We start from the raw sequence: 14,801 nt of genomic DNA, 5'->3' as shown, positions 1-14,801 counted from the left end.
GCTTGCATGTGTGCAGGGTGTTGGGGGATAGAGAGCAGAGTCTGTGACTGATGGCCCTGCCCCAACTACATGGGGGCACATTTCTGAGAGGAGTGCTGGCAGCAGGGGAAGGGGGGAGGGCTGTTGGACCAAAAAGCAGAGTAGCAGCCTCACTCCCGTGCTGGGCTTGGGGAAAGAGGCTGGAGAGCATTGGAAGACCCCTCAGATAGGCCGCAGCCTGGCGACATGCAGGAGCTCCCGTCTGCCCTCAGCAGCCCATGTTCCTGTCAGTTAGGGAGGCGGCCAGTGGAGGTTTGCCCTGGGCACCGGAGGACTGCCCCCAGGGTTCCTTGCCTCTCCTCACTCCAGCTCCGCATGAGAGCAGCAGGGCTGAGCCACAGACTCCAGAGCTCTGGTCTCTTCTGAGCTCTGCAAACCTGGGAGACCTCCTATACCCGGCTTGTACTCCCTTTCCCCAGCTGAGGCTGAGCCAAATGATCTCTAGACTAGACTCTTCCCCACCCCCACAAAATTCTGGGATTCTGAGTGTGATGTTGAGGTGGACATACTGTGCACCTAGCCCCCCCATACACACACACACCCTACCCCTTCTATTGCCCAGTTGAGCCAGTGGCTGGCCCCTATCCTTGACATTGGTCGAGGAACAGGGCCACTGTGGGGGATCAGGACACCCCCGTTGGCGGGGGTCAGGGAGAGCTTTTCCACCAGCAGAGATGCACAGGGTCCTTGTTTACTCACAGAGCCCAGAAGACTCGCAGCAACCACACCCTGGGGAGGAGGTGGAGGGAGGGTAGCGGGCAACTGTGCCTGCCCCCATGACTCATCCCGAGGTGGCTTGGCTTGGCCCGCCCAGGCCCCGGGGAAGCTGGGGTTACAACACTGGAGCAGCCAGCAGAGGGCATGGGAGGACGCCTCTAGGGAGCAGTGGCCGTGCGGGGTGGGGCGTGGGGGGCACGACATCGACTCACTGTGACCCTTGGCAGCCTGCTTTGGCTCTGTTCCTGAGGATCCTGAGGCTCCTTCCCTGAATCAGAGCAGACCCTCCTTGCAGTCACAGCTCTGGCAGCTCAGGAGACACTGCCTCCCTGGTTGCCTGGGAGGAGGAGTCAGCAAAGAGTTTGCGGTACTTTGAATAAAACAATCAGTTTTGGTCCAGTGCACCTTGGACTTAGCGAAACCAGCTGCCTCATCCCCAGCTAAAAGAGAACTTGGGAGCCAGCCCAGGCCCCAGATGTCCAGCTGGACTTCCCTTTGCCCCAGAGAGGAGGCAGATTTGACCTGGGGCATCACAGGACCCCAGAAGCCCTGCAGAGGCTTCTGGGCCTGTCCTTCACCTGGGGGCTTAGAAAGGCTCGATGTTTCGAGAGAGACACACACACACTCACCCCACCCCCCTCTCTCGCTCACCTATTCAGCAAGGCCTTACTCAGAAAGACCCAGTTCAGAGCTCTGGGGAGTCATAGCCTTGGCTCCCAGCAAAGTCCCTCAAAGTTCCTGGCAGGATGCCCAAGCCCAAACTCAAAGCATCTGCCTGTTCTGACCCATGAAAGAGGAAAGGCAGTTTTACCCACAGGAGAGCGGGCATACTGGGCAGGTGGCTGGGAGCCTTGATGAAGAGAGATCCCTTGATCTGGGCCTTGAAACAGAAGCGGAGGTTCCTCCCTGAGCTGTGGGTAGCTGTTGTAGCTGCCAGCAGCAGGGAGAGCATCCCCTTGCCATCAGCTCCCCTCCTGGCCCTTCCCCCCTCAGAACCTCCAAAAGCTCTTGACCACCAGGATGCTAATGGCTGATAGAGGCCACCTGTATCCTTCCAGGTGTTTTTAGTTTTAATTCCAATGCAATTAACGTGCATTCTATCAGTTTCAGGTGTACAGTAGAGGGAGTCAACAATTCTTTCCCTTACTCTGTGCTCACAACAAATGCGCTTCTCCTCCCCTTCACCTATTTCACCAATCCACCCATCTACCTCCCCTCTGGTCACCATCTGTTCTATAGAGTTGAGAGATTTCTGGGTTTTCTTTTTCTTTGTTCCTTGTTTTGTTTCTTAAATCCCTCAGAGTAGTGAAACCATATGGTATTTGTCTTTCTCTGGTTGTCTTATTTCACTTGGTATACCCTCTAGGTCCATCTAAGTTGCAAAGGACAAGATTTTGTTATTTTTTATGGCTGAGTAATATTCCATTCTATATCCCATCTTCTTTATCCATTCATCTATGGATGGAGACTTGGGTTGCCTCCATAGCTTGGCTATTGTAAATAATGCTGCAGTAAACACAGGGGTACACACATCATTTTGAACTAATGCTTTCATATTTGGGGATAAATATCCAATAGTGGAATTACTGCATCATAAGAGAATTCTACTTTTAATATTTTCATACTATTTTCCACAGCAGCTGCCCCAGTTTATAATCCCACCAATAGTGCATTTCTCCTCAACCTCACCAACACATATTGTTTCTTATGTTTTCGATTTTAGCCATTCTTCCAGGCACTTTTGAAGATTTGAGAGAGATAGATAGTGAGAGAGAGCACAAGTGGGGAGAGGGGACAGAGGGAGAAGCAGGCACCCCACTGAGCAGGGAGCCCATCACGGGGCTCAATCCCAGTACCCATACTTTTTGCCTTTCTGGGCCCCGGCCAAGTCCCCATGAGGACACGGCTCTGGGCAGCACAGACATCCCACCCAAGGGCCCACCTTCCTTCAAGAATCGTCCCCTGGTCCCAAGGGCAGACATGCGTGTGGACGGGCCCAAGTGTACAGCTGTGGCCCTGGCCGCCGTCCTCTCTGCTGTCCACTGCTCACTCAGCATGGCCGGGGGCAATCTCTGCCACCCACAGCCACGGTGGTCATCCAGCTGGGCCGAGACATCTCGGCCTTAGCCAATGCCCACAAGAGGACCCAAACCTGTGGTCCACATCATGTTTGCCTTCGTCTGCTCATGTTAAGCCTTGGTGCTGATATGTTCTTCCATGGTGCTGATATGTTACCTGAGGCCTTGTCCCCACACATATGGGGACTCTGGACAGGACGTCCCCTGCTCTTTTCCTGTACTCCTCCTTGGCAATGTAACTGAAGGGCAGGGCAACCTCTGGTGTCCTCCAGAGTAGCGGATTTTGTAACTCGTAGGCAGGGTCACCTTAGCTGTTTCTCTTCTCTGGCCCTTTCTTGGTTCTCTGGGTCTCCCTGACCCAGAGAGTGGGCAGAGACCAGCAGAGGCCTCCGCCCCCACTGAGTGTGCGCTGTGTGTTGGGAGGAGCCCTCCGCAGGGGTGGGACTCGGAGAGCCAAAGGAGCAGCCGCTGGCAGGGTGTGGAGGGGAAGGTAGGAGCTGGCCCTGCCTGCCGGGTTTTATCAGCGAGCTCCTCAGACATATACAGAGGCCAAGCTGTGTATACACTCCCAGTCCCCGCGCTCCATCTGTCTCCCACATGTCTAAACACTGAGGGCGCCAAGTGCCTGCCCTCCTCCTCTTCCTCCTCTCAACCTCATCCCCACAGGGAGGGGGCCTGGAGGGACTCAGTCCCCTTGAGGAGACAGGAGCAGCCCAGGTAGGGTGGCCCACCTCCGGCAGGAGGCCGCTGCTGGGGGAGGGGAGAACGTGAGAGCTCCAGAAGCTGAGGTGCTACCCAGTCTGGAGTCAAGGCCTCAGGCGTTAGCTCAGGGGGGATGAAAACCAACCCTGGGGGCAAGACTTTTCCTTGGAAACCAGTTTCTTGAATTCCATCCCCCAGGGGAGTAGAACTGGAGTTATCAAATGAATCTGATCTGTTAGATGGGCAATCTGGGTCAGCAGCCTGAAAGCCCCGTCCCCCCGCCCCGTCCCCCACTCCCCCGCCCCACTCACCCAGTGTCCACATCCCAGCTGCCCCACAGGCCTCTCTTCCCTGCCCACCTCCTGTCAAGAAACCTGACCTCCAGGATTTAGAGCCTGGGCTGTCGAAGCCTAGGGGCTCCCTTCAACAGCTGACTGGGTCGGGGAGGATGGGGCTGCCCAATGAGGGCAGCGGCAAAGAAAACCCTGGGTGCTTAGGGAGAGAGGCATAGTGGCCTTTGCAGCAGTCCTGAGAGGCTTGTGCCCTCTGAGACAAAGGAGGAACATGTGAAAGCTAGGATTCTCCTCATGCCTCACGAGATCTTAAAGAACAAGTGTCCAGAGGGGACCATTCCCCTCCAAGCCCAGCTCCCTTCCAGCCACCTCCTGGCCACCTCAAGATTCCAATCAGTGTAGGGGTCTCCTCCCTGCACCCCTGTGACTGTGTTCCCCACAAAAGACATGATGTCTCATCCACCTATGGCGGAGAGGGCCCCCAGAAAGGCAGGCAAGAACTGGGCTCTTAATTCCAGTAGAATGAGCACTTGCCACTAGCTTCTTAACTCCTCCCAAATATGGAAAATCGTCCTGACCTTTGGGGGTTTGGGTACTTTGGTCCAGAGTGCAGGGGGCAGGGTGGTGCTGGGCAAAGGGTCAGAGCTCCTGGGGGCCTACCCCTGGCCTTGCAGGTGATGGGGAGGAGCCACCAGACCTTCCCTCTCCAGCTGTTGCTGTAGTTCCTGACCTTCCAGCTATGAGATGGGCCAGGAAGGGACAGCAGAGAGGTGGTTCTTGGGGCCCAGAGGCAGTCTCAGTGGGTCACTGGCACGTGTCTCTCGTACCTCCAGTGAGTACCACTCTGTCATCCTGGTCGGGGCACGCCCGGAAGTGCAACGAGACAGCCAAGTCCTACTGCGTCAATGGAGGGGTCTGCTACTACATCGAGGGCATCAACCAGCTCTCCTGCAAGTAAGTGACCAGCGGGGGCGGGCAGGGGGCTGAGAGTAGGGCAAGAGAGGCTGGGCCAGAAGCGGAGGGCTCTAGGAAAAGTGGGCTTCCAGTCACTGAAAGGAGGTCCCCAAGGGGTGTAGACAGGGAGGTGTGCCCCTCGCCCTAGCCCTTTCCGGGAGTCGCAGGAGATATCAACCCTGAAGAGCTCAGGGTTTCTGCAGTGCCAGTTTCGCAGGCCCTGACCCAGCCCACCCCACCCCATCTCCCAGTGGTCGCCCTTTCACCAGCACCTTCTAGGGAGATGGAGATACCAGTCTGTGCCCTAGGCACTGGGTTCTCGCTCTCTCCCCGCCCTCCCGCTCTGTCTCCCCTCGTCTCTCACCGCCATCTCTCAGCAACTCTCCAAACTGTGTTGATGAACATTTCCCAGGGGGTGTCTTCCCCAGCAGTGAAGAGCTTGGCAGGGTCAAGCACATTTCAGAGCCCTGGGTAGTGGAGGGTCTGCTCTCCTTGCCTTGAGGGGAGACGAGGACTCTGCATCCAATGCTCACCCCAAAACCTGGCTGCTCTCCCTGCCTGGTGCCCAGATATGCCCTGGGTGCTTCTTGTTCCATTTCCAACCCTGGCCCCTCTCTGTGGGGGGAAAGGGCCCCGGTGAGGATACCACTCTGGGTGTGGCCCAGTGGGGGAGCAGGGTTGAGAAGCTCAGGTTGGGGCTTCTCTACCTCCAGCAAGGCAGGGCTCCCCCAACAGGATCTCCATCCCTATCCCCTCGGCAAACAGGGCAGCTGAGAGCCCAGCAATCCTTGAGGGCTTATTCAGGTCCAGCTGGGTCCTACTCCACAGTTGGGTCCACAGGGCCCCCCAACACACTCTCTCCCGGGTGAATGAGGAGCCGCAGGGTGAGCTTGGTGAGAGCAGCACAGGTTCCAGTCAGATCGAGGAGGGGTTAGGGGGTTAAAAACTAGTTACAAACTTTGGGTTTTCAGACCCCGGCAAGGTGCCACAGTTGCCCCATTCCCATGGCATCTGGGCAGAGGCCACCAGAGTACTGGGGGAAATTCAGAGAGAGGCGTTTGCCCTCCCCACGGACAAAGTCAGATTCAGCACTTCTCAGCTCTCCTGCCTCTGGGCTCCAGCTCCAGAGCTGCACCGCCCCACACACACACACACACACTGACTACAGCCTTAGCCGGAGACCCCTCCACCCCCCACCCCAAGGTGATAATGAGGGGCCAGACCTCCTAGACACTTTCCCCTCAGTGCCAAGCTGGGTGAGCCTGGACTCTGCCTCTTGCCCCAGCCAGCTTCCTTTGCTGGCTTCCCCCCAGCCACAACCTCCACCAGCTGCCTTCCCCTTACTGGCCTCCCCTGTGCTGAATTTCCGGGGACTGTCCCAGAAGCAAAAGAAGGTCCCCCAGGGAAGTTCTCAGCCTGGACTCAGCCCCTCCTCTCCCTTCTTCTGCCTCTAGGAGGCTGCCACATTCACGAAACCAACCCTGGGGAATATATATTCTAGCCATGAAAATGCTCTGAGCTCTCTGCAGTAGATCTATAGAAACTCATAAGGGTTCTGGTATACCTCACAGACATCCCCCAGCCCTGTACGCCCCTCCCCTCTGGCTTTTACCCCCTGGCGCACACGCACACACATACACACACGTGGGCACACACCAGGCCTTTCCTCAATCCCTAGCCCCTCGGACCCTGGAACCTTGAAAGAATCCAGCAGCATCACTGAGATCAGCCCTGACTCCAGGCAGGGAAGATTTCAGCCACCCATAATGGGTGCCGGGGCCAAGGAAGGCCATGGGGGCCCCAGGGCTCGAGTGCTAGTGTTGAGTGTGGAAAGGGGTAGGAGATGAGCTATATGGGTTTCCACAGGGTCCTGCCAGCAAGGCTGTACCCCTAGGAACCTTGGAGTCACACCCAGCTAAATTAGAGAAGCAGAGGGCAGGAGCCTCAATCATTGCGAAGATGGTGTCCCGTGGGCAACTGGGGTTCATCGCTTAGCACTTGAACTTGGTACCCCAATCCACTGCCTCCCCATTTCAACCTGCCCTAGGTCAGCCCCAGCCAGGGCTCCTGGAACCCGACTTCCCTGACTCTCTGAGCCCTCAGGGGAGAGGGGCATCCCCTGTGAGGATCACTCTCAGGAGGGCAGGTCCTCAGAGCTGTGCTGGAGAAGGACAGGGGGGAGGGGGGGCAGGGCAGAACCCAGAGGCCATTCTGGGGGCGGGCGAGCTGGGAGGGAAAGGGGGGCAGGCCTCTTGGGATTCCTGATGACACCTGAACGGAATAAAAAAGAAAAGAATCTAGGAACTGAAACTCACGTCTTACCATTTGTGCTGTTTGTTTACTTTTTATTTTGATTTTTTTGCATTTCCGCTTAGCTTGGATAATGAAACTAGACTGGTCAGTTTCATTCCAGTTTCTATAAAACTCAGTTTTCCTTCCTGGTTTTCGGACACTTGTTGTTGTGTATTGGTTCAGAGCCCTGCAGGGAGTGTTGGAAAGCAGGCACACTCCGTCCCTCCTGTTTTTCTGGAATTCAGAGCCAAACTAAACAGTGTCATGGATACTGAATTGTTTAAAAAAAAAAAAAAAAAAAAAAAAAACTTAGGGGGATTGGAAAATGGGGGTCCAAATCCAGGCGACTGTCCCCTGTCTGGGCGAGACAGGGGCCTCTGTACTTCTTTCTCGCTGCTTTCTCCTCTTCTCTCCGTGTTTTTGTGGAGCACGGTTGGTGCGTGACTCTTGGGGACTGGTTCAGGGGATGATGACAGAACAAGACTCTTTCCAGCCCTGTGCACATACCAGCGGCATGCCTCCCTCTCCCATCCGGCTCATCCCCCCCACCCGCCCCACCCCATGTTCAGGTGGTTCTCCCATGCCATACCCATCTGCCTGCTCTCCTCTCCGCATCTCCACCCCACCCCCTCATGAGGCCAGAGACCCTTCACCCCCTTCAGTGCCCGGGGCACACCCTCATCCTTCATCCTCCCCTTGCCCCGGGTGAGGGCAGCACACATGGCATTATCCCCAGGCTACCAAAAGGAGACTCTGAGGCCCGGGAGGTGGGTGGAAAACGGGGAGGCAGAGTCCCAACCTCTCTGTCACCCCAGAGACAGCCCATGGGCTCTCCTCTCTGCCCCTGTCTCACCTCTGCTCTTCTCCAGCCCTGGGCACAGACCTTCCCATAGTCACAGATGACTCGGGGGAGGGCTGAGAAAAATGACCTGCCACTCCTTCTTATCCATCCCCTGGGCCCCTGAAACTCAGAGGGCCCATCCCTGTGTCCATAGGAAACTACCCACTACCAGCCAGCTCCTCACGTGGTGTCAGACACCCCCTCCACCGCCGCCTCATGGTTGATAGGTTTCTGTAGCCCTCACCCCATTACCTGGTCCTGAGCACAGGGTGGCAAGCTAGAGGCTCACCCCCAGAACCTTCCCCAGGGAGGCCCCAGGCTCCTGAACGTGGCTCATTCTCAGCAGGCAGGAGTGCGGAGAGTCCAGGAGCCCGGTGGAAAGATCTAGTACCCAAACAACACTGTGGGTGTCAGTCCCCCAACCCCTGCACTATGCCCACCCCCCACTGCTTTTTCTTTTGTTCAGCCAGTGGGGAAGATGCTTTCCCAGGACACAAGATTAGGACCATATTACATAAGCCCAGGAGGTGCATTTGTGTTAGACACTGTGCTCATGGTGCCAACTGGAGTTCTGTACAACTCAGTGGCCACGAAGGATAGGAGATGATAGTTGGATTAGTCCAGGCTGGGTGTGGGATCAGGGATGCAGGAATGGTCTCCAAGAGCCATGGGACAGCATCCCTGATGGTCAGCAGTGGGAATGGATTTCCCCTTGGCCCCCTCCTGCCCCTGCATTACCCCCTCTCGCTCTTAAACACACACACACTCGAGCTGGGCTAATCTCATACACTGGACACAGTCAAACCTATCTCTTTCCCATTCCTCTGTGGATTCCGAGACTCATTTTGGCAACTTCCTGGGTCTTTATCCTCCATCCTCAAAGGTGCTGCTGCTTTGATAGTCACTTCTCCCCTCCAGCCCTCATCCCAAGTGGACAGCAGTCTGAGAGCTGAGGAAGGAGAGCTGAGCCTGACTGGAGCTGGTTGGGAAGCCTTAGTAACTACCTCCATTTTCCTGGGATGGGAAGCTTAGACCACAGTAGGGTGTACTGACAAGGTGCGAGCCGCCGCTGCCTCCTCCTCCGAGCCACCCTGTTCAACAGGATGAGTGTCCCTCAGGTCCCACTGCAACCCCCACCATCTTCTCCAGACACACTTCCTAGCCCCACACCACCCCCGGCCAGGCATGCCTGCACACACTCCCACCACCGCAGGGACCAGCCTCCTGCCTCCCCTGCGGGAGACTCCCTCAAGGCCCAGAGAAACTCCAGCTGCCTGTCCACCAACCACTCCCAGTCCCCCAGGCTAGACTGGGGCAACAGGGGCTCTGTGAGTGTCCATCACAGCCAATGGCAGCCAACCTGTTAGCTCAAGGGGTTGCTGATGGTTGAGACACACCAGAATGCTAAGAGGTAGAGTACACTCAACCTCTTGAGAAAGTTTACTGATTCATGTGAAACAGTGACCTATTACCGTGGCAATGGAGTTACCCAATTCCCCAACAAGAAAAATGAGGCAGAGGCAGCCCAAACCCATCTTTGAGTAGGGGGATGGGCGTGGTGTGGTCAGTCTGGCCCGGTCTCTAAAGCTTCCCTCAGGTATCTGGCCTTGCCAGGGTTCAGAGGAGAGTACAGGGCTAGGCACGTCTCCCAGAAATCTGCAGGACAGGGACTCACTTGAGAGCAGAGTGGCAGCCAGAGAGCAGAAGACAGTGTGGCGTGGGGGTAAAGACAAGGTCAGGGAGCGTGGGTGCTGCCTTGCGGCTACAGAGGACCCAACTCGGGAGAACACGCTCCCACCTGAGCCAGGCAGTGATGAAGGAGAAGGGCATGGGGAAAGGACAGGCAGCCCAGGCAGCCAGGAGAGCCCCAGCTGGAAGAGGTTTCAGGGTCCTCCGGGAGCCTGCTTCGGCCCTCCCCCACCGCTGTGGTTCTTGCCATTGAGGGCTGATGTGAGATGCTGGTTCTTGCCACTGAGGCCAGCTGTGAGATGCTGGTAATCCCAGCTCCTCTCCAGCCTCACCTGTTCCCCGCCCTCCCCGCCCCTGTGTATTGCTCCAGGACAGCCTTCCCCAAACCATGTTCACAAGTGTTCCTCAAAAAAACATCTTCCATGGTCAAATAAACTTGGGACCTACTGGAATATTCAGCTCTTTTCCTCCTACGAGACTCTTCCTAGCCTTTAAGATGCCAGCGCGCACTGCAACTCTACAAGGAAACCTGGGGATGGATTTCCTAAATTTATTTGGCCACAGAACCCTCTTTGAGAGAACAGATGAAACCTCTCCAAGGTCACTTTTGTCACAGGCACACAGTCTAGAAACAGCATTCCAGAGTTCTCCTTTGAGCTTTCTGGGAGCTGTTTCATGGATGAGAAAACCTGCCCAGGGCCCTGGAGAGAAGCCGTTGGTAGGGCTTGGAAGGAGTGGTTTCCCAGAATTTGGTGTTCTGGAAGTTTCCCAGCACTCTGCCTGCCTGCCTGGCACTGAGGGGCTACCGTTCTGGCTTCACGGGGTCCCAGGCAGGTCAGAAGGGAAGTGTCACCAACCACAGGACAATTAGGCATGAGGTTCCCAATCTTCCCACCCACTTCTCCCTAAATCATCCTCCTCTCCGCCCCACCCCTGCCCCCACCACCCACCCACGGAGCCACATCTATTAGAGAGATATGGAAGATTTCTGAGCCCTTCCCCCAGCCCTGACTCCAGCCCCTGCAGCGACGAGTGTGCCCCAGCGCCCGACTTGGTTTTCTCATTCATCACTGTGCACTTTGATTTCTAACCTGAGCCTCGCGGATGATGCCAGTTTGTTCTGTGATTTTTCCCCTTTTCCTTCTCCAGATGTCCAAACGGATTCTTCGGACAGAGATGTTTGGAGAAACTGCCTTTGCGATTGTACATGCCAGATCCTAAGCAAAGTATGTTTGAAGATACAAACACAAGTCCCTGCTCCTTAGAAAGCTTCCGGGTGCAGTCCCCCCAATGTAGGGCATAGGGCCAGGGGTGTTGGTTGTTTTGATCTTTGGCTGTTTTGTTTTCTTTTTCTTTTTTTTTTTTTCTTTTTTGTATTTTGGTTCGTTAGTTCTTTTGTTTTGTTTTGTTTTGCTTTGTTTTTCATTTTTGGCCTAATCCTTGGGTTGCAAGTTCAGGGCTGCAGGTAAGGGGCAGAGTGGCGAGGCCAGTGCAAGCGCTAACGGTGGCAAGGAACCCAGCTGGCACCGGCAGGAGCCCGTGCCGGGGTGTTGCCGTGTCTGTGGCTCGCTATCCTGGCTCTCTCTTTCTGGTTTTCTTTCTTTTGGTAGGTGTCCTGTGGGATACACCGGGGACAGGTGTCAGCAGTTCGCAATGGTCAACTTCTCCAGTATGTCTCTTTTTTCTATTTCTTTCCTATCCTGGTGACTGACAATCTCCCCCCACCTCTGGAGCGGGCGGGCTGGGGCTTTGCTTAGTAAGACTTAGCAGGGGACCGAGGGATGGGGGTTGGGGAGAGTGATGGTTGTCCTGAGCTCCTTTTGGCCCTCAGTGCTCATTCACCTGGAGCCTGCCTGGAGGAGAGGGATATGCTTCCCTGCCCCAACCCCAGCCCACCCACCTCTTCCTCTTTTGGGGGCACTGGGCACCATAACTACCTTCTCGGTGATGAAAAACATGCTTCCCCACCCACCCACCCAAACCCCACCCGCTTCTTCCTCTTTTCAGGGTGCAATAATGCTTTCTCAGAGACAGATGAGCTTCCTGCCCCACTCCCACCTGCCTTCTCCCTCTTTTTGAGGCACTCGGCACAGTAACACTGCCTTCTTGGAGACGAATATGCTTCCCCACCCCACCCGCATCTCCCTCTTCTGGGGGCACTGGGCACAATAACCCCAACCTTCTGACCCAGGCAGCAGCAACCGCACTCAAATCTGGGCAGCAGTAAGGGAGAAGCCTGAACGGAGCCCTCACCTGCCTTTTAAGGCCTGTTTGAGGAGGTCACGTGCTGCAGGGCCAGGCCACAAGTGTGTGCACGTGTGGGCCGGTGCATTAGAGAGAAACAAGTTCTCAGAGAGCCTGTCTCTGGGTCTGGCCAGAGTTTATCTGGCTTTGATTTGGGGGTGATGGGAGACAGTGGGGAGGGGGGATGGAGGGAGAACAAGCCCCAGGGCAGTGGTTTCCATGGAGGCCAGAGACCAGAGGCATTTCTGAGGCTCCAGGGATAGGGTGGGATAGGGGTTTGCTGCCTGCTGCAAGACAGAGAGGAGGAAGATTCAAGGGATCATGGGTGATTCTCTCCAGGCCCTCTCTGGTCTCAGTCCCCATCCAGAACTCCATTCCCTTCCTTTCTTCTGCTTGTGAGATTGATGCTTTCAGTTTGATGGTTAACTGAAAAAAATATGAGCAGCAGAAAGAGGAGACCACAATTGGTGGGTGTTTTGAGGCTGGGAGCAATTTCTTGAAGTGCCACCAGGTGGAGGTGGAGCAGAGCAGAAAGCCCCGGCCGGGCCCGTGGACTCCTGGACTCCGTGTGGGGCCCACTGGTCCTCCAGAACACTCCAGGCCCCTGCTCAGCCCACTCCCACCTCCTCTGCTTCAAGGAGGACAGCTGGGTCCCATGAAGAATGCCTGGGCACGGAGAGGTGGAGCTCCGAAGAGGCTGAGTGCAGGATGGGGGGAGGGGCAGAGGAGCTTTTAGGTGGCCCTTGAGAAAAGGGGTGTGCTGGCTTGGGTCTCGGGCTGGAGTGAATGAGTCTTCCCAGTCTTCCTTAGGCCACAGCACAAAAGCCTAGAAATCATCTCCTCCCTCTCCCTGCTAGAGCCTGGAAGCCAAGACTCGAAGAGGAAAGTAGAGGCCCCAGGGAGGGGGGCTGGGCTGCCCAGATGGTAAGCTGTCCTGATGAGGCAGCTCTGTCCCCAGGGCCCTCTAGCTGGAGGCCAGGGAGGAAGGCTGTGGGGCTAAGGATGCTTCGGGGCTAACAGAATGCTTCGGAGTCCAGGCTCCCGAAAGAATCACAGAGTCCAAACCAGCCCCACTGGAGGACCAGAGGTCAGGAGGGGCCTTGGGAGGGAACAGAGCAGCAAGGCTGAGGCTAAGGACCAGGGGAAAGAGGCAGTGGAGGGCCTATTCCTTTGCACCCTCAGTCCCAGAGCCTCCCTGGCTTGCAGGACTGTTCCGGACAGGGAGTCCCAGCCCATTGTGAATCAGAAGACAAGAGCCTCCAGAACTTGGTCACTGGCCAAGCCTCTCTGCCAGCTGGGCTGCTTCAACTTTCAATTCAGAGCAGCTCAGAGGGTCAGCAGGGCCCCGGGAGCCCAGAAAAAGGCTAGAAATGCTGCCACAGGTGTTTCTGCCTAGTGTTACCAGGATTGTTGCTGTTACCTTCCTGTGGAGGATTGATATTCTTCACGCTGTTGGCCTAGAGCACTTCGAGCATTGTTCTAGCAGATACTTACTGAAAAGGCAGTAGAAAAGGCAGTAGTTTAAGTGTCAGGCTTTGGATTCAGACAGATCCGAATGACGATGCCGGCTGCAGAGCTTACCAGTTCTGGGGCTTCATTTAACCTCTCTGTTTTCTCATCTGCAAAATGGGAATGGTAGCATTTATGCCTCGAGGATTGCCATGAGGATGGAGTGCAGTGATGGGTAGGGAGGGCTTAGCAGAGAGTCTTCTGCCCTGCGTGGTGGGAGGGCAGCTTAGCACTGCTCCCGGCAACAGCGGCTGGGTGGCGGGGGCAGGAGGGCCAGCACCAGCACCCTGCAGCCCTACTCCCAGCAAGTCCTGAGCAAAGGGTCTGACCCTCCCCTTCCGCCCAGACAGCCTCTAGATGAGATGACCTTTTGCAGTGGCCACGGAAAGGGAGCCTACAGCCACAGTAGCACTTTGAAGCTTCTCCTTCTTCCCCTGACAGCCCCTCCATTTCCCAAGAGTCACACCTTGTGCATCCATGTACCCACCCCAAGTGAAAGAACTCACTCACCTACGGGCATACACACATGTAAGCATATATTCACACATGTTCACACACACATGTGCTCACACATACTCAAACACGCAAGCACATGCCTGGACTCATGGAAAACGTGCACATCTGCTCACCGCCCCCACCCCACCCCCCCTGCACACACCTGTGCAAACGCACGAGCACGTGTTCTCCTCAGGGGTCCACATCATGGCTGCCTCGGCCAGGTCCCCGGAACTGTGTGTCATTGGACACGGCCAGGATGAAGACTGTATGTTGTCTGGTAAACCTGGCCCTCATGGAGATCCGGCAGCAGGTTGCCATGGTTACAGGTCAGCATGCACACTTCCGCTCAGTGGGACCTGTCTGTGATTCGGTGGCGCCAGCCTATCCTGGCTGAGGGGCAGCCTGTGAACATGATGAGGGAGAGACACCTTTGGTGGGAGCAGACTCAGCCACAGGCCCTCAGACTCCATCCCTGGTGAGAGGGAAGCAGGGCTGCCTTCCTGGAGATGGCAAGTTCTCAGGGACCTCACCAGTCCTGCCAGCCCCCACTGGTCCACCCTACACGGGACTGGCTTTGACTGACAGGGGAGGCCTCTTAGGAGGCCCAGACGCTGCCCCTGCTGCTGCTCATTGGTTCCCAGAGCAGGGAAGCCGAAGAAAACTCTTAAATGGCTTTGGGACCCCACTTGCTTCTCCAGGTGGTCATTTTCCTCACAGCTAGTCAGTTGGGCCCAGAGACTCCTTAGGAATGGCACAGGACTTCCTGCTCACAGCCCCCATGTCCTCCTTCCTCTAGAGAAGGAAATGTCAGAACACAATCGCCTCCCTGGATCTTGAGAGCTGACTGCACGCGGGGAGGCCGTAGGCCGGGCTCCCGTACACGCACTGAGCCTCCTGCTGTCCAGGCCACTCACATCTTCCTCTCACGGTGGACAGCCACTTTTG

The 14,801-nt window shown here is 56.2% G+C and overlaps 1 protein-coding gene across 4 annotated transcripts in view; it reads left to right on the top strand.

Moving 5' to 3' along the window:
• NRG2 (neuregulin 2) overlaps positions 1–14,801 on the top strand; it is a 175,786-nt gene that overhangs the window by 148,145 nt on the left and 12,840 nt on the right. For 2 of the 4 annotated variants that reach the window (XM_059174757.1, XM_059174755.1), the window contains exons 4-5: positions 4,663–4,783; positions 11,216–11,274. In XM_059174757.1, the coding sequence (XP_059030740.1) occupies positions 4,663–4,783; positions 11,216–11,274 (180 nt within the window). Of the gene's footprint in view, positions 1–4,662; positions 4,784–10,754; positions 10,832–11,215; positions 11,275–14,801 lie in introns of all 4 variants that reach the window. The other 2 variants (XM_059174756.1, XM_059174754.1) reach the window with 1 other exon arrangement.

The sequence above is a fragment of the Mustela lutreola genome, chromosome 5 (genome assembly GCF_030435805.1).
Source record: "Mustela lutreola isolate mMusLut2 chromosome 5, mMusLut2.pri, whole genome shotgun sequence".
Lineage (NCBI taxonomy): Eukaryota > Metazoa > Chordata > Mammalia > Carnivora > Mustelidae > Mustela > Mustela lutreola.
Note: the sequence above shows the minus strand (reverse complement) of the source record. Positions and strands in the feature narration are given on the sequence as shown.